The sequence below is a fragment of the Ailuropoda melanoleuca genome, chromosome 11, assembly GCF_002007445.2.
Source record: "Ailuropoda melanoleuca isolate Jingjing chromosome 11, ASM200744v2, whole genome shotgun sequence".
Taxonomy (NCBI): Eukaryota; Metazoa; Chordata; class Mammalia; order Carnivora; family Ursidae; genus Ailuropoda; species Ailuropoda melanoleuca.
Window position 1 is genome coordinate 62,151,950 of NC_048228.1, and position 22,641 is coordinate 62,174,590.

Consider the following 22,641-nt stretch of genomic DNA (forward strand, 5'->3'; position numbering starts at 1 on the left):
CACTGCTGGTGGAAACGTGAAATAGTTCCACTATTTGGAGAGATGGTGATTTCTTATAAAGTTAAACATAACTACCTTTCCTAGATAAAATATATATCTACAAAGGAAAAACAAAAACAAAAAAAATTGTATAAGATTAATAGCATCCTTATTCATAATATCTCCTAAATGGAAACAACTAAAAAATCTATCAGTAGACAAATTATGGCATATGAATATAATGGAATAGACTGTGCATCAATAAGGAACTACTGATAGAGCAAAGAAGAAACTACTAATAGAGCATAATGACGGAATAACAAAAATACTGTGTTTGGTTAAAGAATACAGACAGAAAAGAGCACATGCTACATGATTCTGGTTGTATGAAGTCTAAGAACAGGCAAAATTTGTCTAGAGAGATAGTAAGGACAGTAGTTTCATCAGATGGGGAGAGGAGGTAAGAAGACTGGAAAGGGGTAACAATTTCTGGGTAACAGAAGAGATTTATATCTTATTTTAAGTAATATTACAGAGGAACGTACAACTGTCAAATTCATCAAGCTACATTTTTAAGGGATGTATGTTTTATTGTATGTAAATTATATCTCAATTGGAATTAAAACAACAGCAACAACAAGGATTCAAAATCCTTATCTGTCTTAAAACTCAATTACCATGTTCTTTGAAAGTCACTTTCTCCATACATCCTCCTTCTTCTTTTTTCTCTTGTGACTATCTCCTACCTGCAATCTTCTATAAAATTAACCTTCTTTTAACATGGGAAGGGAGGGCAAAGGGAGAGGGAGGAGCAGACCCCCCGCTGAGCGGGGAGCCTGATGTGGGACTCCATCCCAGGTCTGGGATCATGGCCTAAGTAGAAGGCGGATGCTTAACCGACTGAGTCACCCAGGAGACATGTTTTTGATCATATCATTTTCTTTCTTAAAATACATCAAGTCCTATGTCTTACTGCCAGTATGAATTCATATCACAAGAGATAGGCACTGTCCTATCACAGTTCTTAAGTTGAGGAAGTCTCAGTCCTTATCCCTGAATTTTAGAGTCAAGTGGGAGTAAGAACAAGGAAATTTTAATAGATTTCTTTTGAGGAGGGAGGGGACTGTCCATCTAAACTGTGCTCCCATGTTTGGGAAATTCCCAACTGTTAGGGATTTATAGACACAAAATGGATGTACATTTGCTTTCCCAGCCTGTCTTGCAAAGAGTTTGCTCTGGGCACCTGAGCTCAGTGCCTCCCACCAGATGCACGCGTCTTCGACTTCAGATGAGGAGCTGTTGACACAAGGAGGCAGCAGGTGGGATGGTAGCAGCCACCTTCACTTAGGCTTCACTCGTGGCAGCAGTGACATCACAGCAATGATGCTGTGTGATGATACAGGCTGCTGTCAGCCTCCTAGCTGTTGTAGGTTTTCTGGGCCTGATTCTCCAGCCTTCTCAGTGATTCCATGAGATATCCATTATCCTTTCAGTAATATAGCAAAGACATTATGACAAGAGCTACATAAAGTAAGGGGGCATTCTTAAACTTCCAACCCACATCTGTTAACATGGTACTGAGCAAAGAACAGTAATTCACTAAATATTTCTTGTCTATTGCAACACAGCATTTAATTTTAGTTCTTTTTTCTAGATTTAATATGAAAATACTAAATTTTGGAAGGCTAAACTTAAGAAACACATCTTTTTTTTTTTTTCCTGGTGACAGTAACAACTTTTATTTTAACTGGTTGATAACCACTTGATAATTCCTACCAATTTCCAACTATGGGACAGTGTCATGCTGACATCCTACCTTGTTTTATCAATACATTTAGTCACATATAATTGTTACAGATTCCCCCCTCCAAAATTAATGTTTAAATGTGACCTAAAACACCCACACCCACCCACCCACACACTACTTTAATAAATAAATGAGTACAAAACATAATATGACTAATATAATTATATTTTAATTGCCATTAGCTTTATATCTGAAAGTTCACACATTTATTTCATAAATTCTTAGTTTATCCATGTGCCAGGCACAAGTGTTCTATCAGTGAACAAGTAAGAAAAGATCCCTGCTCTCATGAGCTTCCCACCTAGAGGGAAAGTCAGATAATAAACAGGCAACTTAAATGATAATAATAATAATAATATTTCATATAATGTTAAGTGAATAACCACCATGAAGAAGCACTGGTATAAAATGGCTAATGGGAAAAGAGCAATTAGGAAAGAATGATATATCTTCAGGGAGACAGAGAAAAACTCCCTTTCCTAAAGAGGTAAGATTTATACTGAATAGTGAATGATAGAGAATCTTCTATGTAAAGAAATGTAAAAACTGCATTCCAGGAAGAAAACAAAAATGCAAAAATCTGATACAGAAACACTCTTAGTGTATTCAAGGAACAGAATCAAGACTAGATCAGAGGGAATCCTTGTGCACTGTTGGTGGGAATGTAAATTGGTACACCACTGTGGAAGTCCCCCCAAAATTAAAAATAGAACTACCATATGATGAAGTCATTCCGCTTCTGGGTTTTTATCTGAAGGAAACAAAAACACTAACTCAAAAAGAACTCTGTATCCCATGTTCATTGCAGCATTATTTATAAGAGCTAAAACATGTAAACAACCTAAGTGTCCTGATGATATGGATAAAGAAAATGGAATATTATTCAGCCATTAAAAAGAATGATATCTTATCATTTATGATAACACGGATGGACCTTGAGAGCATTATGCTAAGTGAAATATGTCAGACATGGAAAAACAAGCATTGTATGATCTCATTTATATGTGGAATTCTAAAAAAAATAAATAAATAAAACAAACTAAATTCATAGATATGGAGAACAGACTGGTGACTGCCACTGGCAGAGGGTGGTGGGTAGGTAAAATGGGTGAAAAAGTTCAAAAAGTACAAACTTCTAGTTATAAAATAAATGTCATATATAAATGGGGGGATATAATATATAGCATAGTGACTGTAGTTAATAATACTGCATTGTATATTTTGAAAGTTGCTAAGAAGGTCAATCTTAAAAGGTCTCATCACAAGAAAAAAATAAAACTATGTGGTGATAAATGTGAACTAGACTTATTGTGGTGATGATTTTACAATATACACAAATATCGAATCATTATATTGTACCCCTGAAACTAACATAAAGTTCTGTGTCACTTCTACCTCAATAAAAAGATAAAGAATCATGACTAGACTGCCTGGACCATAGGGAACATGCTAAGGACAGAAGGAAGTGGGGCAGATGAGGCAGGAAGGAAGTGGACAAGCACATGGTGGGCTAGTGAAATCCTCTGATTTCATCTGAGTGCAACTGGAAGTGAACTGGTCAGATTTACATTTCAGGAAGATCCCTTTAGTGAACAGGATACATGCTGCGAGGCAGAAAGAGTGGAGAGAGGGAAGCCGGTTGGAAAGCTGATGCAGAAATCTGATTTTGCCTCGTAGAAAATGTTATTGTTGCCTCAAAATTCACATAGTCAAATTAGCAATATAATGACTTTTAAGGTCATTCATATGATTTCCAAAAAAGAACTTTGTTCTGTTGACGGCAGCCATAATTTGTTTTGTCTTGGTATTATTCAACAGGCTCTTCATCCTTTAAAACTATGCACCCAGCACTCTGAAACACAAGCTTTGAGTTGGTTGCTACAACCTGAGACTGTCTTCCCATCACCTAACAGGTCAAAGGATCTCATCTAGTTGGCAAAAGGTATGCTATTAAAAACGTAATACTAGTGACACTTGAGACATATTTTCTCTATGAGTTTATTTCATTCTCATTATATTCAGTGAATTTAATCTAGTATCAAACTGACCTATATTGACCAGTTCCTTTCCCCCAAATCACCTTCTCATATTTAAATTTTCTGTATGCTTTGCAAAGAAAAATCATAGAAACACCTTCAAAAACAGCGAATAAGGAAAAACACATACAATTTTAAAATTAGAAGTAAAATTTCCATTAAAAATTTTAGAAACCAAATCTGTCAACTCAGTGACAGTTTACTCCTTTCAAGAAAAAAGTCACGGCGCGCCTGGGTGGCGCAGTCATTAAGCATCGCCTTCGGCTCAGGGCGTGATCCCAGAGTTCTGGGATCGAGCCCCACATCAGGCTCCTCCGCTGGGAGCGTGCTTCTTCCTCTCCCACTCCCCCTGCTTGTATTCCCTCTCTTGCTGGCTGTCTCTCCCTGTCAAATAAATAAATAAAATCTTTAAAAAAAAAGAAAAAAAGAAAAAAGTCAGATATCTGGATTTTATTGTTCATTAATTCCTATCAGATTCAAATTTCTGACATTGTACTGCAACTGAAAAGGAACAGAACAATTTCCAAATCTGACTGAGAATTTTATAGAGCAAATACATTGTGATGCTGTTGGTGCAGAAAATAGGAAAGAGAAGGAAGAGGAAGAGGTGAGAGAGAACAGTTGAATGAGAGAAAGGGAGCTTTTGGATAGCAGATCTAAGACCACAAGATAAGAAACAAGGCATTGATGACAAATTCATCTCACCATGCTTAACAAATAACTTCTAACCTACCGTTTCGACCATTTTGCTTTAAAGTATTTGCAGAAAGCTGGATGGTGCTTCCATGACCCATGTTTTCTGGAAATTTTAGGTCTTCTAAGTTTCCTTCTGTGCTCAGCCTTGCAACTTCCAATTCTGTGAATGGCAAAGAGTTATCAGTACTCATTGAGAAACACACCAAAGCTAAGATGATTTCCTAAATCACTGAAAGATTTCCGAAATCAAAACACTGTAATTAACGTTCTATTAATTTATAGTAGTCAAACAAATAGTAGTTCAATGTTTTATTTTGAAAGTATTCCTTTAAATAAAGTATTTTTTAATAAAGCAAATAAAAACTAAATAAACAGGTAATATAAGGAAATAAACAGGTAAATAAGAACACAAATGCATCAATTATAAAACCTAAAATTTAACATTCAAGCTCAAATCCTTATACCTCGTCATTTAGTTTATCTTCAAAATCTTAACTTTCTTTTGTGAAGTAAAAGTTTCTTTATAATCTACTGCACTATTGTATCAATATTGATCTATCTTTAAATGTAATAAGTTTGTAACAGCTTTATCAAATCTTCTGAAATAAAACTGTCAGCTGTATCCTTATGCACAATAAAAATAGATTTATACCCCTTATGCGCTAATAACACAATTACCAAAAAACTGTTTTATCACCTTCACTTAAATGACTGATTTCTTTACAGTACATAATTCAGAGACATTCTTATTATAACTGACGTGACCCATAGGCACTGAGTTAGGAGGATAAGATTTTAAATAGTACAAAGCATACATACATACACAGACAAAAAAACTAATTAACTCACTAACTAAAGGACCTCACTGTGAGTGATTTCAGGCTAATATATCCAGTATTGGAATATCTTAAGGAGGATAACACACAAAATTATGAAGACCCTTTTAAGCCAATGTCAGGTTAGATATCCTTCTAATTATACCAAAAAAAAAAAAATCACTTATCTCTACTGAAATAAAAATAACTCATAATATCTGCACTGCCACAGGAATTTTTTTTCTCTCTTCTGCTGTCCACGGGTCTCTGGCCCTTCTGTATAACAAAGGCCACTTACGAATATTGTCTGTGTTCTCCCTGACAATGTCAGTCTTCAAAAGGTTATCAGCCAGCACAAAAGCACTTTCCTCCACAGTGTCGAGCAACATGGTGGCTGCCCGTAGTTGATCGCTTGTAGTCAGGTCTCTCCACGCATTTGAGGCTTGTGGCTGGAGGAGGTTGTTAACTGTCTCGACCATCGCCTACAAGAGGATGAACAGAATGACAGAGGTCTCTAGTGAACTCCCAGAGCTGTCAGAAATCCAGGTGTACATGTTGCTCAGCAAGCAAGGATCAGCGGTGTGCATGAGTTCAGTATTGTCCCAGCCTCCCCTGTGACATGCTGCAGCAGAAGCATTCATTATTGTGTTCTGGTAAAGCCCTAGCTGAGACTGCAAGGCAAGAGAAAAACCAGCTTTTGTTTTGAAGGACAACAAATAGATCCATTCTTGCTTCTTAGAATCAATAGCAAAGGCTTCAATAAGACTATAATCACATAATTAAATTATTTGGCTGGGGAACTGTTGGCAAGTAATTTTAACCAACACTTTTGTCAGATCACCCACAAAAATGATTTTTTCCCCCTATATATCACCATAAAACTAAATGCTGAATACAGCAGAGGTTAAAGGGATGACGAAAGACAGGACAGTACAAGAATTTGTTGCCTATATGTTGAGGACTCACTGAGCAAACCAATTTTTTTTCTTAGCCAGCTGGTAAAATGTCAGAATGGGAAAAATATCAAAGCATACATACTCCCAGGGGCTTTGGATATGTTATGTGTGGAGAAAACCCTTCTTCATGCTGTTTACTATTAGGGAGGGGAATAAATAGTTGGAACTTCTACCTGTGGCCCTCAGGTGTTTTTCCTTTAAAAAAAGCAGCAGTAGGTACACATAGAGATAAAAAGCCGCACTTCTCATTGCTTCAGCCAAAAGAATCATCTCCCTAGTTACAATTTATGTATTTCCCGTGGCTAGCTTTATGCTCTAGGTTACAAAGGAAAAAAAAAAAAAGTTCTCCCAATAAGGTCTTCTTAAGGTTTCATTCAAACAGAGAATTGCAAAATAGAAAAATACACCTGCAGTTTGAACGTGATCATCCCTGAACCCGTTGATTATGAAATATGCATCTAATCGAGAAATAAATTTGAATAAACGGCCGGCACAGGCAATTTCTAGGCAGTGCATGGGTGTTTTAAAACAAGACTCGTATTATTGACACGTTGGCAGAAGGATTAGAAGAGATTGAAGAAATACCCATTGCACTGCAGTGTTTTCTTCTGGCTGGTGTTTTCATAGTAACCGACTAACAACTGTTAAAAATTCAGCTTCATAATGAAACACCTTGGCTGCCAATTAACACCAGCTTCAAAAACTAATTTGCCTTTTGATAAGAGTTGTTTTTTCTTGATATTTTCCCCAGCTACTCCAAGTTCTGGCCAAAAATCAACATCACTGGACTTTCATGTAAAACAGTCCTACTTGCAACTTCAGTACTTTGCATCATTTAAAAACAAACAAACAAGAAACAGAAAACACCAAAAAAATCTCTCATGAGTTTAATAACTGGGCGTTTTCACACAGTGTGCTTAGTTCTGCCATGTGTTCTGAGTTTAAAGCATGACCTAGAAGCCAGACAAAAGCATTTCCGATCACAACAAAATGATTTGCTTTCCAGGAAGTTCTCTATAGGGATAATGCCAACAGGAGATGCCAAAAAGGAGGTGCCACATAGGAAACAAATGAACAAAACAAGTTTAGGTATTTTCACGAGCCAGAGAACATCGACTTCTTGAGTGCAAAGAAGTATTCTTTCTGTGATTAGATGATGCTCTGAATTCATCAGAAATGCTCTGAAAATCCCACACGCAACAGAAATTATGCCTGTTCTCCAAGGAACAGCCATTGTTAACATTAGTTAAGAATCTTATACCAATTAATTTAAACCTTACCTCAGGGAAAATTTTATTGGGCATAATGCAATATTTCTGCTCTGCCCTTCATTGTTTTTATTTTTTTTTAATTTAAGAAATGCAAAAGGAGGAAAAAAGAAAAAAAACAAGAAAAATAAACAACTATGGTAAACTCTGAGATGTTTTAAATAGCCACCTGTTAACAACAGACTGCGTGAGGTAAAATACCATGTTTGAATTGGTAACTAATGAATCAAAGGCATCCCTTACTAAGGTACTGCAGTTTTGCATACGAAAATGTATGTAGTGCAGTATTTTTTTTTCATAGTACATTTACGGCAATTGAATCTTCCCAAATAAATCATAATCTTTAAAGAAGTTTTCTATCAAAACCCAAATGATTTCCAAGTTTATTATAGAAATGACAGACATAATATACGGTCCTAAAATCTGGATGGGTTAGGCACAAATCTAATATTTATTCTTCTTAAAAAAGCACATATTGTGATTGCTTAAGTATCAACATAAGGCAATTTCAACACAAGGATTAGGAAACAGAATTCTGTAGTGCTAAAATCAGAATATGGGATTGAGAACCATATTTGCTCAGTTTGTACCTAGACTGTGCCACTTACTAGCTGTACGATGTTGGGCAAGTTACTTAACTTGTCTGAACTTCATCTATAAATCAGAGACAATAATATAACCATTTTATATTGCATGGCAATATAAATGCATTTATGTTGCCTGGCTCATAACACACGTTTAAGGTGTAATCTTATATTGACTTTCATTGCATATCTAAATCCAGCTTGGGAAGAAGAGAGGTCTTCACTGAAGGAAGCACAGATCATACCTGATAATTACAAAATATCTGCTCTGAAAGTGAAATCCCAAAGGAATAACTTCTACAGTGTAACCTTCATGAATAAACCTGTTTCACAATTTAACTACTAAAGACTATATCACCTAAAGCTTTGAGGAATAGGACAGTACAGGAACATGTATATTAATTCATAATGTGTGTTTTACAGGTTTGAACAGCATGGTTAACTCAATCCTAATAGCTTTATAATTAATGCAGTTTGTTTAAACTTTCCAAAGTTTGCTGACATGTCCCTGTTACCAGTTTAATGAAGGCCAATTAAATAGTCACACCCTTCAATGACAAAAGACTATTTGTATTTTGTTTTCCTTGTACATTTTTGCATTTGTATATTTTACCCACAAATGATGACATCTGGTCATTATGTATGTGTGTGTGGTTTTGTTTTTGTCAAACTGGTTATTTGCATTGCTTTCATTAGTTCAACAACATCTCTTTAAAAACAGGTTGATTTTCATTTTATTTGGTTACAAGTACATGAGCTTAAGTATGCTTAGAACCAAAGTTGAACAGGGAATGTACAATGAATTTGAATAAAGTGAGGTACTGGGACATCATTTAATGTCCAACAGCTCTCACTGACTTCTCTTTTTCTGCTATAAATATTTTTCTGATCTAAAATTAACATTATAAAGTTGGAAGAAAATACACTTGGTCCGGCATTTATTATAAGACAAGACTTGATCCATGAGAACAATAAAAAAAAAAAAAAAGAGAGAAAGAAAAGAAAAAGAGTCACCTCATGGTTTTGATGTGTACAGACCTTAAGAATCTAAAATTGTGAAAAGTAAATTTAATCGACAATGTCCTTGTTAGAAACTAAATGTTAACTCACTTTATTTTCTTTTTCACAACACTAGAAACTAAATAGGAGATGGCACTGGAAATTTGCGTTCTAGTTGTCATTAAATTTCAGTGTGTCTTTGGACATATTTATGTTTTCTAACCAATCAACAAAGTGGGAACTACACAAGAAAGTAAGTTTCATTATGTTTCAAATTGAGGTAGTCAGGGGTATTCTGCTATTAAACATCACTCTTCTCATTGTATAGTTTATGGCTAGACTCTAAAGTGAATTTTGACTGTTTCTAAAGTGTATAATCATACTATTTCAAAGGGGACGACTTACTTATTTGCTAAAACTACTGTGAAAATTTTGGGGGGAACCAGCTAAATATCTTTCTAGTAACAACTTTTGTCATTATTCCAAGACGATGTGCTTGTGAAATACCCAGGATCAACGATGAGACACCTCTCAACGGCACTTCTTACCCAGGTGAGCAGTAAATCTTAAACCTGGTAAGCAAAATCACCTGGAGAACTTACTTACCCCTCTTTCTTCACTTGAAAACCACTAAATTAAAGACCCAAATAGAATGAATGCTTGTGAAAAGATATTTAACTTTACCATCATTGCATTTTTCTGAAGATGCGCTTTTAATTGTAAACTCCTTCAGGTTTTAGCTCAGGTACAAAGAAGTCTTCGATTATTGGCATAGCTAGGGAGAATCCCCCCCACCCTTAAATCTGTTAACTGTTTTGTTTTCTTTGTATCATGTTGTAATTATCTAAAGTATCTAAAACATGTATTTATCTGCATGGCTGTTTCAGATCTCTCACTTAAGAAAAGGTATGCTTTGTGAGGGCAGTGACTCTGTGTCATTGATAAGTGCCCAGTACTCTGCCTGTGCATGATAAGTGTTCAATGACTCTGCTGAATGATTCACGTCTAATGAAGATTCATACTTCAGTGAGTCTTCTCCATTTTCATACCAGCAGGAAAAAAAAAAATCTCTGAAAGTATTGGTTTTATAAGAGCAAAGAATATGTAAGTACAAATGGAAAAAAACAAAAACCCTAGTAACAAGCCAATATTATCCAAATTGTTATCGTTTAGAGATTCAGTGCCACAATGGGTTCCCATTTTAGTACTTATTCACCTTGAATAGAACTATGCATACTTGTGGTCTGGCTTTCTCATGAGGTTACAATGTTCTCAGGGGAGAGACCATGTTCACTGGTGTTTTCCTAGGGTAAATGTTAGTGACTTGAGATATTTTAGGTACTCATAAAATTCTGATTAAGCAAAGATAACCTACTTTTACTATCAAATCACTAATGACCTTATATGTAATAGGAAAATGAAAACATCTAGTTTTACAACTTTTTTGCCATGTCTCCCAAGAAGTGTTCTGAGAGAATAAAGTGCTCAGATATCACATGGTTTGGAAGGAAGACAGGCTGAATTAGAGGGAATTAAGAAGACAATCAGAGTTCAAAAGGAGAAAAGCAGAGCCACAGGCTATTGTAGTAAATGGAAACCACAAGGCATAACAACAATATATTCTACAAAAAGCTTTCCAAAATGTTTTTAAGTGTACCAGAGCTCACTTTCAATGTAATTCAATGAGGTCCTATTAACTATGTATGATATGCAAAGAACTAGGGAAGTCACTGTTGGAGGAGGTTAGGAAAGAGAAGAAAAACATACAGTCAGCCTTCCATTTGTCTACACTCCAAGGCGGAAGGTAAGCACAAAATAGAGCTAAAAACTCACAGCATATGGGACAAAAAGTAATGAATTCTTACAGAGGAAGATCAAGAAAAGATCCCAGAAGGTGTGTGATTTTGAGTTAGACACGAAAAGATGAATAAACTTTCCTGGATTATGATGAGGAAACTTGAGGCTAAAAGACATAGTAAGCAAGTTAATGACTAAAGCAAAACAAAGCAGGTACTAAGGCAAGGGATGTTTTGGGTTTGGGATGAGGAGAATGTGTGGTGCATGGAAAAAGAGTGTTAAAGGATGAGTATGGTGGGAGAAATGGTAAGTAGCTGTCAGATCTTAGAAGACCTTCAGTATGATAGAAGTTTGGGCTTAACTGCATAGAAAATAGTAAATATTCAGCTAGTAAATATTTTTAAACAAAGGAGTTATAGGTTTAGATATGTTTAGAGTAGAATTATGAAGATTCTCCTCCCCAATAAAACAGAATGGAAAATGAATCCTATATTAAATTCATTCATTATTTGTTACAAGTTCTTTTGTGTTACAATAAAGCAGACATTCATAAATATGCAAATTATCATTAGGCAGACCACTAGAAAGTTAAGAGCAATTATTCCCTCTCAGTGGATAAATTTAAGGTGATAAATTGCTGACATCCTTTTGGAGAAGTCACCAGTAATATAAAATTTTATTTTACTCTTTACTTCTACGTCCTGTTTTTTGATGTATCCTTCTGAATGTAATACTACTTCACCAATACCTGCTGTGATCATTATGCTGAACATGGCTATTTACTTCTTACATATACATTATGTTTAAGTATTGTTTTCACGTATAAGCCTCAGGATATGCAAAGAGAAATAAGTCTTCTGTTCTCTGCTCACAACCTCTGCTTTCTGATTATATACGTGTGTGTGTGTGTAATATTATATTATATAAAATATAATATACAATTACCTATATAATTTACCTTAATTTATAATTTGAAAAAATAAAACTTCTCTTTAATTCTTCATTTTTTGACTTCTTCATATGAAAGTTATCAGTGGAGAATAAAATAAAATAGAGCAAAAGTTTAAAATCATTATTGAGGGGCACCTGGGTGGCACAGCAGTTAAGCATCTGCCTTTGGCTCAGGGCATGATCCCGGCATTATGGGATCGAGCCCCACATCAGGCTCCTCTGCTATGAGCCTGCTTCTTCCTCTCCCACTCCCCCTGCTTGTGTTCCCTCTCTCGCTGGCTGTCTCCATCTCTGTCGAATAAATAAATAAAATCTTTAAAAAAACAAAACAAAAAAAAATAAAATCATTATTGAATAGGGCACATTGTACTCTAATCTACGTTTATATATTGATTCAAATCAAAATTTTAAAGGTCAAATGTTAGAGGAGTCTTCAAAACAGTTTTGAATTTGCAGGTTTTTTATTAGAAGTCAAGTTGAGTGAGTGATATTTACACATCTGATCAATAACCCAAGGTTCTTTTTATAATCACTGTCATTTACTATCATTAAGCATATAACAACTACTAATCTCTGAACTCCCTTTTATATTACAGTGAAGTGTTGCAATTTTCAAATCTTAATTAAAATTAGATTACATAACACAACTGACCTTAATATAGTGATAAGAGCCCTTAACAGAAGAACAAGATGAACCTAAAATTTCATAGAAAAGATTCTGCCTCTTTAAGAGATCCCATGTTGCTTAAAAATGTACTGTTTTTAGCAAACTGTAATTTATTGTACTATTTTAAAAATCTCATTTAGAATTAAATGATTGAATGCTGTCAAATAAATCTATATTGTGTTACAGGAATTAAATAGAGCAATAAACTTGACTGAAACTTCTTGCTAACTCAACATTCATTCAACAAATATTAACTAACTACTCTCAACTGGGATGCTGCAAGAAAGACAGATGTTCTCCCGTCCGTAAAAGTGATGACAATATAGTGACGCCAGTATTAAACAAGTAGACACATGGCAAGCATGCTAATAGCGGAAGCANAAGTGATGACAGTATAGTGACGCCAGTATTAAACAAGTAGACACATGGCAAGCATGCTAATAGCGGAAGCACAGGGTTCAAGCACTGTATCGAAAAGGCTCCATGAAGTAGAATTCTGAGCTTAAATTCAACACTGACCAAAGAGGCAAAAGGTAGAGCATGTGCATACAGATAGGGAGGGGAAAAGAACAGACACCTCCAAGGAACTGAAAAGATTTCCTGTGGCAGAACAGAGTACAACGGGTTCAGTGGCAAGACAGTGAGTGAAGGCTTGTTTTCAAAGAAGTTTGCAAGCCATGTTTGATGTGTACAATTCTTCTTAAAAGCAACAAGAAGTCACTGAAAACTTAAAAGTAGAGGAGTGGTATAAATTATAATGGTTAGGGGGCGCCTGGGTGGCACAGCAGTTAAGCGTCTGCCTTCGGCTCAGGGCGTTATCCCGGCATTATGGGATCGAGCCCCACATCAGGCTCTTCCACTATGAGCCTGCTTCTTCCTCTCCCACTCCCCCTGCTTGTGTTCCCTCTCTCGCTGGCTGTCTCTATCTCTGTCGAATAAATAAATAAAATCTTAAAAAAAAAATTATAATGGTTAATATTTATCAAGAATTGGAGCCCCTGGGTGGTGGCAGTTGGTTAAGCACCCAACTCTTGGTTTTGGCTCAGGTCATGATCTCAGGGTTGTGAGATCAAGCCTCACAGCAGGCTCCGCACTGAGCATGGAGTCTGCTTAAGATTCTCTCTTCCTCTCCCTCTGCCCCTCCTGCTTGTGCTCCCGCTCTCTCTCTCAAATAAGTAAATACGTAAATATTTCAAAAATATATGTCTTATGCATCAACTCCTTTAATTTTGATGACTCAGTGAGGGAGACATGAATATGATCCTCATCTTGCAGGGAGAAAACGGAGACTCAGAGAAGTGAAGGGACTTGCTAAAGGTTAATTGACGAACCTAGGGGAGAACCAGGGTTCAAACCATACATTCTGACTCTGGGGATGAAGAAAAAGAATGATTCCACAGGCGTTTAAAAACATTTCTTGATTAATTAAAGTCAGTTGGTATGGGAACTAAAGACGTACAGTGCACAGAATTTGAACGTAGGCAATGAGGTGGCATTCATTTAAAATGGAAATAAAGAGAAGCAAATTTTTGTTCATTAAAAGGTAGAGGGTGCCTATTTTGAGTGCAAAGTACTTGAATGGAATCAATTTAAAAGGTCTACAGAAGCCTGGTCAGGGAGGAAAAACCTTCCCTCTACTCTACTCTCTTAGGGTATATGCCAATTTAATGCCAGGACCTGAGAATTAACCCATTACATAAGCAGAAGAAGAGCCTACAAATTTTACTTAATATTTTTATGTGTGTATAGGAACTTATATAGGAAAAATAAAGACAAGCATTTAGGACTGCGAGCTCATATAATTTTTTAAATAAAAGAACAAAACATTTGTGAAGAAGATAAAAGAAAAGGATTTAAGCTTTTAGGAATGGTAAGTTGTGGGAAAGTAATGGAAAGTTGTGGGAAATACACAGGGGAAACTAATGGAAGGTAAGGGTTAATTTCGTATGTTTGTGCTTTCAGCTCAAAATAATCAACATGCCAAAGTGGCATATTTGGGGCATGTTCTTACCCCTCGGCTGCAGCTTACTCAGACTTCTGCTTCTGACATAGGTTTAGGCATCATGAAGTTAAATAAGAAGCAAGGCATCGTTATATCTGACATTACCCAGATAAGCTGAGTAGAAGAAGAATCGATGGCCCAGAAACACTAATGCTAGAGGAGAAAATTTAGAAAGAATAGTCAACATCTTGAGGTGAAGAAAACAGAGCCAGGAGAGTGTGGATCACAGAAGGTAAGGGAGGAGAGTTTCCATCGGTTTCAAAATGAACTCGATCATAAAAGTATCCAAAATGCCCTTCTTCTTGAAATAATAGTAACTCTATAGATTTTTTTTTTTCTGAGAACTGGTAGAATGGCTGTGAAATAAAGGGAAAAAGAAAAACACAAGGAAGCTGTTCTTAAGGGACCATCAGTTTAGTTTTTGAATTTTTACTTTGAAGCAGTACATATAAATATACAAAATAATGTATATTAGTAAAAAAAAAAACAAAAAACAAAAAAAGTATATGCTTGTAAACAGTATCGTTTAGAAGTATACAAATTAAAACCTGAGAGTCTGTTTATGGGACACCACCACCAACCTCACCCAAAGAAGAAATCACTTGGACAGTTTGTTGTGGATCCCTCAAGACTTGTAAATATTTACATATACATACCGACAAATGTGATCACTATAATAATGCTGTTATCTGTTGGTTTTTGCTTGCCTGTTTGTTTTCTCCTCTAATATACCACACCCACCTTTCTAAATCAACCCAAGGGCTACCTCATTCCTTCTGTGGCTTAAGGAGTATTCCATGATTTGATATAGCAGTTTATTCAACCCATTTCCTACTGATGAAGAATTAAGTTGTTTTGTTGATGTAAACCATGATACGAGGCTACCTTGTGATTCTCTCTACACATTTATTCCTTTCAATGGAGAAATGTTGCCTCATTGTGTGGTTCTGCCACAAGCTACTCCCAAAGTCCGTATTGTAAGCAGAGAGAACAATATTGTTCTGTGATTTATAACAAGATTTATGAAAAAAAAATATTGTAAAAACATGGATAAGAATAAAAGTAGTCTTCTCTGGTAGGATATTTAAGAGGCTGATAATAGTGATTGCTTTGAAGGGCAGCTGAATGCCTGGGGAGAGGAAAGGAAGGCAGCATTGCACTACACAACTCCAGGGGCCATCTCCCAACTAGATCACGCTGTGAGTGGCACACCCCCAAGTTAGCAATGCCATGGCCATGGCGAGAAGACATTTTTATTATTCTTACTTTTTGAACTTTAAACCATATGCCTATATTAGCTATTAAAAATAATTACTACTTAAAAAGAAGAAAAATGCTATTTGAAAATGATTTGAAATAACCTTTATAACAAAATGATTGCCCAAGACCATAACTAACAGAGTAATCAAAAAAGAATTTTAATCTGTAGTTAGGGTTCAAAAGTGACCCTACATTATTATAAGTCTGTGGTAGGTTATTATATCAAAACTGGATGCAGATATCAATATGTACCATTACATGAGAAAAAAAGTATTTCTGGTTGCCTCTAAGAATGCTAGCTGCCCAATAACACTCTTTGACTTAGACATAGAATCACTGGACATGCCCACCTATGCGTCTTTTGGAACTTTCTAAAAACAGATGAATCTTTTAGTTACTTGTCCTTCTCCTTCTTCCCATGTAGAGATTACCATGAAGTGATGATCAGAACCTAAGTAACCATCATCTCATTTTGAGGATGGAAGCCCATGTGTTAAACCTAATAGAATAAAAAACAGAATAAGCCTTGGTCTCTGATGTGGAATTTTCATGCTAATCCTGGACTACATTGTCTGCATTTCTTTTTTATGCATATGAATAAAGCCCTGGTTTGTTTAAGCCACCTAGTTAAGTTTTTTTTACTACCAGCTGTATAAAATTCGTACATTAGATAAAGGAAAATATCGAAATTATAACTCTGTTGGGAGCGGTACTAAAAAATCATTTGTTTGGTTCCAAGCCATCAGGCAACTACTTTACTGCAAATTATACCTTAAAACNCCACCTAGTTAAGTTTTTTTTACTACCAGCTGTATAAAATCGTACATTAGATAAAGGAAAATATCGAAATTATAACTCTGTTGGGATCGGTACTAAAAAATCATTTGTTTGGTTCCAAGCCATCAGGCAACTACTTTACTGCAAATTATACCTTAAAACTTCCATTTCTTTTCTGACCTGCACCAGAAAAGGTAATGATAACTTCAGAAAGTAGCATCTTAAATGTGTAATGCTATGCTTAATATCTTTTTCCTTCTGGTTAGCTTATGTGATCATGAAGAGATTAAAGAAATAAGAAAGTAAACTGATGTGTATTCTTTTTGTGTTTGCACAGAAACAATATCTATTTATATTCCATATATTCAAAAACTTTTCTGCAGGTAAACGCTTCAGAAAGCAATGATGCATTAGAAAGCACTTTATATGAACAATTTTACAATTAAGTCATGACCCAGGCTCTGACTTAAAAATTACAAGAGAGAATGCAACTTGGTGAAAAGAAGTGGGAAAATATTTTTGTTTTAGATGAAAATATTTTATTTGAAAACAGAAGGTTTTTTTTAACCCTCCTAAGAATTACTTCCTGAAGCATTCATAAACCATGTATATACAAACAGCAGCTGGAACATTTTGTTTATTTATAGGAAATGTGCAGAATGGAAGAGTCGGAAATGCTCTGTAAAGCAGCCATCACTGCTTGACCTGACACAGCCACCACAGGAATTCTGAGAGATTCCCAGAACCATGTTCTTCACACGTCAGAGAAGGAGCTCCGTCACCAACATCTACCATCGTCCTGTAGAGGTTTTTTAATGATTAGATTTCTGAACTGACCTCTCTAAGTTAAATAATACCTGTATCACTTACTCTGCATACATTACATATGGTTTTGCTCTCTTCTGATTCAATGATTGCTTTATAACAGCATTTAATGACAACTTCCCGGACAGAATTCTTAGGACTTCTTTATCTAAAGAAAACTACTCTGGTTTTGTAGATGGAAGTCATTCTTTGATCTCCATGTCTTTTAGCAATAGGTTCAGGGCACCCGAAACACGCAGGGTGCAGATTTATCAAGCTGTGAAATATATTAAGTTCACAGGGTTTTAACAAAGGGTTACCAAACCTCAAGAACCTGCTGTGATTCAAACTACTTTCAGATGTCCTTTTAATTATATTAAATGAAAGTTTGGGTTGGCTTTGATGCTTATGGGCAAACATCGAAATCTCTTGAAAGAGCTGCTAAAAGTACTCCCTGTTGCTGTAGTTAATATACTACATTGTATGCACACCACTAGCCAATTTATTCTAGCCACTTTAACAAGGATATCCAGCCTGACAGGCCACACAGAATAGTATCACAAGTCAAGCAAAGCACAAATCATTAGAGGACTCCGCAAGTTGTTTGACATGCACCACAGAGCTCTTTGTCACACAGCCAATTAAGTGACCAAACAAGGAACTTGAAAATACTCATTAATATCTTCCTAGCAGTATAAATGGAGGTTAGAATCCTTCTTGTCTTATGCACTAAGGCAGACAAGTAAAACGGGCATAATTCAATTTGCAGTTTGTCAAAGGTGCAAGTAGCAACTCTGGTTCACAGAAAAGTCTGTATTAAAGACCCAAAAATCAAAGGAAGAGGTAAAAATGTTTAGATAGTACATATCGTAATACAGATACATAGGCTCTGGGATTTTTTTTTTTTTTTTAATTAAGCAAACATTGACATTACTTGTAATCACTGAGAAGCTGCGTCAGCATTTCTGAGCAGGTCAGCAGCCCTTGACATGACGTTCTTGTCTGTGAAACGAGAACCTCCATTGTCTCCTGAATGCCTTGCTCTGTAGGACTGCCCTGTTCCTTCAGGCTGCTCTTTGGCCTCTCTTGTTGCTCCCTCCCATCTCCCTCACCTCTTCTAGTCTGACCGTGTCTGGGGCTCAGTCCTAGATTCTTTTCTCTTCACTCCCTACACTCATTCCCTTGATGAATTCATCTCGCACCTTGGCTGCAAATGCCATCCGAAGTGAAACGGTGCCAAATGATTCCTTCTATCCTGACCTCTGAGCTGAACTCACGCTTGTCTATGTGACTGCAGATTTAGCATCTGCATTGAGCAACTAATAGACTCAAAGTGGACAGGCCCCAAGTTGAAGTTTTGGCTGTGCTTGTCGCAACTTGGTCCCAGGCAGACCATCTCAACCAATAGTGACTTAATCCTTCCAGTTGCTCATATAAAACACTTTCTGTCATTTGTGGCTCTTCTTCCTCTACATTTCACATACAACCCCTAGCAATTCCTGTTTGTTACACTTTAAAAAAAAAATACTGAACCTGAGTAATTATGTCAGCATCTCACACTCCTATTCTATTTGCTCATTATTGTCCTTGGTCACCCTGTTTCAGCCCTTAGTTTTCCTGAAATAATCTACTCTTCACTTTTAAAACACATTCGTTCATGTCATCACTCTGCTTAGAAACCTAGAGTGGTTTACTCTGTCTCTGTGCATAAAAGCCGGCGTCCTTACAATGCGCGATCAGATCTGGGCCCTTGCCATCCCACAGATTCACGCCCTATGACCCTCTTTCTCTTTTACAATGCACTGATGCACTGGCCTCCTGGAACACCACGGGAATATTTCCACCTCAGGAGCTGTCTCTCTGCTAGAGTGCTTTTTCCTGCATGTCTGCATAGTTCACTCCTTCATCTCCTTCAGGGTCGTGTTCAAATATCACTCAAGTGATGCATTTCTTGCTTTCTTTTTCTTAGTATTTATCATCATCTCATATGCTATATTTTTTTGCATACTTGCTGTGTTATTTATATTCTGCCCCTAGAAATTTTACCCTAGGGGGGAGAGCAGGATTTTGCCTATTGCTGTATTCCCAGCGCTGATAAGGTTATTGGGCCCCTGGGCTCAACTATTAATTCCTGAATGTTTTTGTTGTTAACTACTCTGTGGTTTTTCTTCATAGTTGAAGACAGATACTGTTTTTCCATTATGGTGCCTAGGATAGAGATCTCCAGTGGATTACTGAGGTAAAACAAACTAAATAAATAAGTAATGAGCAAATCATAGTTCCAAATTGCAATAAACAGATGGCTTGTTTCAAATACTTTGTAAGCATTTTTTTTTAAATTTAAAGATCTTTTTACTTATTTGAGAGAGAGAGAGAGAGAGAGAGGAGGGGCAGAGGCAGAAGCAGACTCCCCGCTGAGCTGGGAGTCCCACACAGGACTCGGTCCCAGGACCCTGAGATCATGACCTGAGCCAAAAGCAGATGCTTAACCGACTGAGTCACCTAGGTGCTCCCAAATACTTTGTAAGCTATACAGAACACAGACCATCTGCCTTTGAAGAAGAAGGAGAAAAAGAAGAAGGCAGAGGAGAGCAAGGATGGAAGGAGACCAGGTGTGTGTGTGTGTGTGTGTGTGTGTGTGTGTTCATTCATTTGCATCTATCTACCAATTTTTCTGATCAGTTCTCAACCAGACAGTGCAGGTAATAGCAGATTCCAAAGAATAACTCAAAAGATTCATATTGATAACTGTATGTATTTATATCTTCCATTAAGCAAGGTCGACTGCAGACTCTCCAGGGAGTATGTGCTGCCTCTGAGATCTGGAGAACAAAAGGAATTGCTGATAAAAATTTTAAAATATATATTTTTACTAGGAAAATGTCCTGCTTTTAAAGCCATGAAGAATGAATGCCAGTAACTCTTACTATTTCCTGCTAAGGAGGAGGATAATGCCCACAAACATTACTACTTAAAAAATGAGAAAAAATGTAAATCTAAGTTCTGGCTACATGTATAAAACATGAAAGCAGTTGTTCTTAAGTGGTTTGAGGTCATACTCTCCTCCCAGAGTCTCATAAAAACCATGAATCTCTTTTTGGAGCCATATGACTTTTACTGTTTCATGGACTATATTCCCAGACCCCTTGCCCCTGTTCCATGAATTCAGCAATTCACCTGCACTAGAATGGCTATAATCAAAAAAGACAGAAAATAACAAGCGTTCCTGAGGATGTGAAGGAACTGAAACCTTCATGCATTGTTGGTTGGAAATGCAAAATGGTGGAGTCACTGGAAAATAGTTCCATAGATCCTCCTTGAACAGAGAGTTACCATATTTTCTATTTGTTTTTTTTTCCCTCTCTTAATAGGAAAATTTTTTTGATCACAGAGTCCTCTGAAAACAAAAGGACCTTAAAGCAAATTATGTGTGTATTCTCACTTAATCAAAGTACAAAAATGATTACCATACAGCCATTTGAACTCAATCTCAAACAAAAAGGAAAGAAAAAACTATTTTACTTTATACTATCCCTGAAATACAATAAAATAAATCAATAAACATAAACCAAAAGATATATCCTGACTCCTAACAGCAAATAATGAAGTCAGTTCTGTAACAGCAGTATCCTAGGATTCTGGAGCATGAGATTCTGAATCAGAAAACCCTAGCTTTGAATTCAGAACCCCCTCAATGACTATTGTATGATTTTGTGAAAGTCATTTACTTTCCCCTGGGCTCCATTTTCTCTACTCTAAGTTAAAAATAGCAATAATTATATCATAGGATTGTTGTGGATATTAAATAAGAATTTTTGCAAACTGCCCCCCACAGTAATGGCCATATAATTACTGCCTAATCATTTATTCTTAATAATAAATCATTGTTGATGTTGAGAAAGCCTTGGAGGCGTGTTAGAACAGCAGTATTAGTGCCATGGGTGCTAATGTGTGACCTTCAGGCAGTCATCTCATCTCTAGATCTCAGCTAGGTCAATGTTCGTCTTTAAGATACCTTCTATTAATACACGGCATCACAGTAGTTATCTAACATACACATGTAACACAAACCTTCCTTGTCGTCTCTGGCATAAAACTTAACATTCTCTTCTTAAATGAAGGTATTTATTTTGCCCAAGACATGGTAATTTTTTGTTGTTGTTGCTTTGTTTTGTTTTTTACTATGACTCTTACCAGTTTCTATCTTTTGATAGTAAACAAAGGTTTTAGTGTAATCTAAATGAAAACTAAATGAGAAAAATATCGGACCAATTGTTTGGTCTTTGTTAAAATTTTGGAGGTGCAAGCATAATGACTATTAGGGGATTCACATATTATTTAAAAAAATCAAAGCAACCACCTTTTACTTGTTCACCTACAGATCAGTTAACAGTTATCATGGCTGACAGATGATAGTCCAGATTTTAGTGCACTTTTTTGGTGAAATAAAGAAACGTAGGAAGTAAGAAATAAACAAATGTAGGAAAGATGGATCTAGACGATTCATAGAACAGACAGTGTACCTCTAAAAAATTAAAAGCTAAATGGATTTGATGATCAAAGTCAAACCTAGAAGAATTGTTACTTGTACCCATGGAAAGGCCACATTTTTTAAGGATCTCATGATACCTAAATCATTATATTTTTTCAAATTTAATACATAAAGCACTTCCAGTGTATTTTATACCTATTTCATAGAAAGCTCAGAATGCGCTCCAAACAGAGAGACACTAGGGACATTAGGTAAGTCTTTAAAATTCAAATAGGCTAAAGTTTAAAGTATTATTTACCCTAGAATTTCATAGAGTAATCATCTACGTTACAGCGAATAGAAGTAACGCTATGTCTTAGCAGAACATTTCTGCTTCACAAATATTCTGTTTGTATTTGGTCTTATCAGATGTTTAGTCAATAGCTGAAACATTTATTCACAGCCAGTCAATTATAACACCAGGAAATCAGCCATTGAATAAACTGTGCTATTAATTTTCCATCAGAGATTCATGTTTGAATGACCATGCATTTCATAGATTTAAATACCAAAAGCCTAATTATCTCCAAGGTCCCATTAAGGGGATAGCATAGATTGCAATCAAAAACAATCCTAATATTGCTCGAAAATGATCTTCAGCTTTTATTGCTGAAGAATACTTCAACTTCTCTACCTATTGTGCATACTAAGAGGATAGGATATATATATAGATATCATATATATATATATATATATATATATATATATATAT

The 22,641-nt window shown here is 36.0% G+C and overlaps 1 protein-coding gene across 15 annotated transcripts in view; it reads right to left on the reverse strand.

Moving 5' to 3' along the window:
* Window positions 1-22,641, reverse strand: part of ADGRL3 (adhesion G protein-coupled receptor L3) — an 815,688-nt gene that overhangs the window by 122,510 nt on the left and 670,537 nt on the right. For all 15 annotated transcript variants that reach the window (XM_034671746.1, XM_034671747.1, XM_034671744.1 and 12 more), the window contains 2 exons: window positions 5,632-5,815; window positions 4,556-4,678 (listed from right to left, as the gene is read on the reverse strand). In XM_034671746.1, the coding sequence (XP_034527637.1) occupies window positions 4,556-4,678; window positions 5,632-5,815 (307 nt within the window). The remainder of the gene's footprint in view (window positions 1-4,555; window positions 4,679-5,631; window positions 5,816-22,641) is intronic.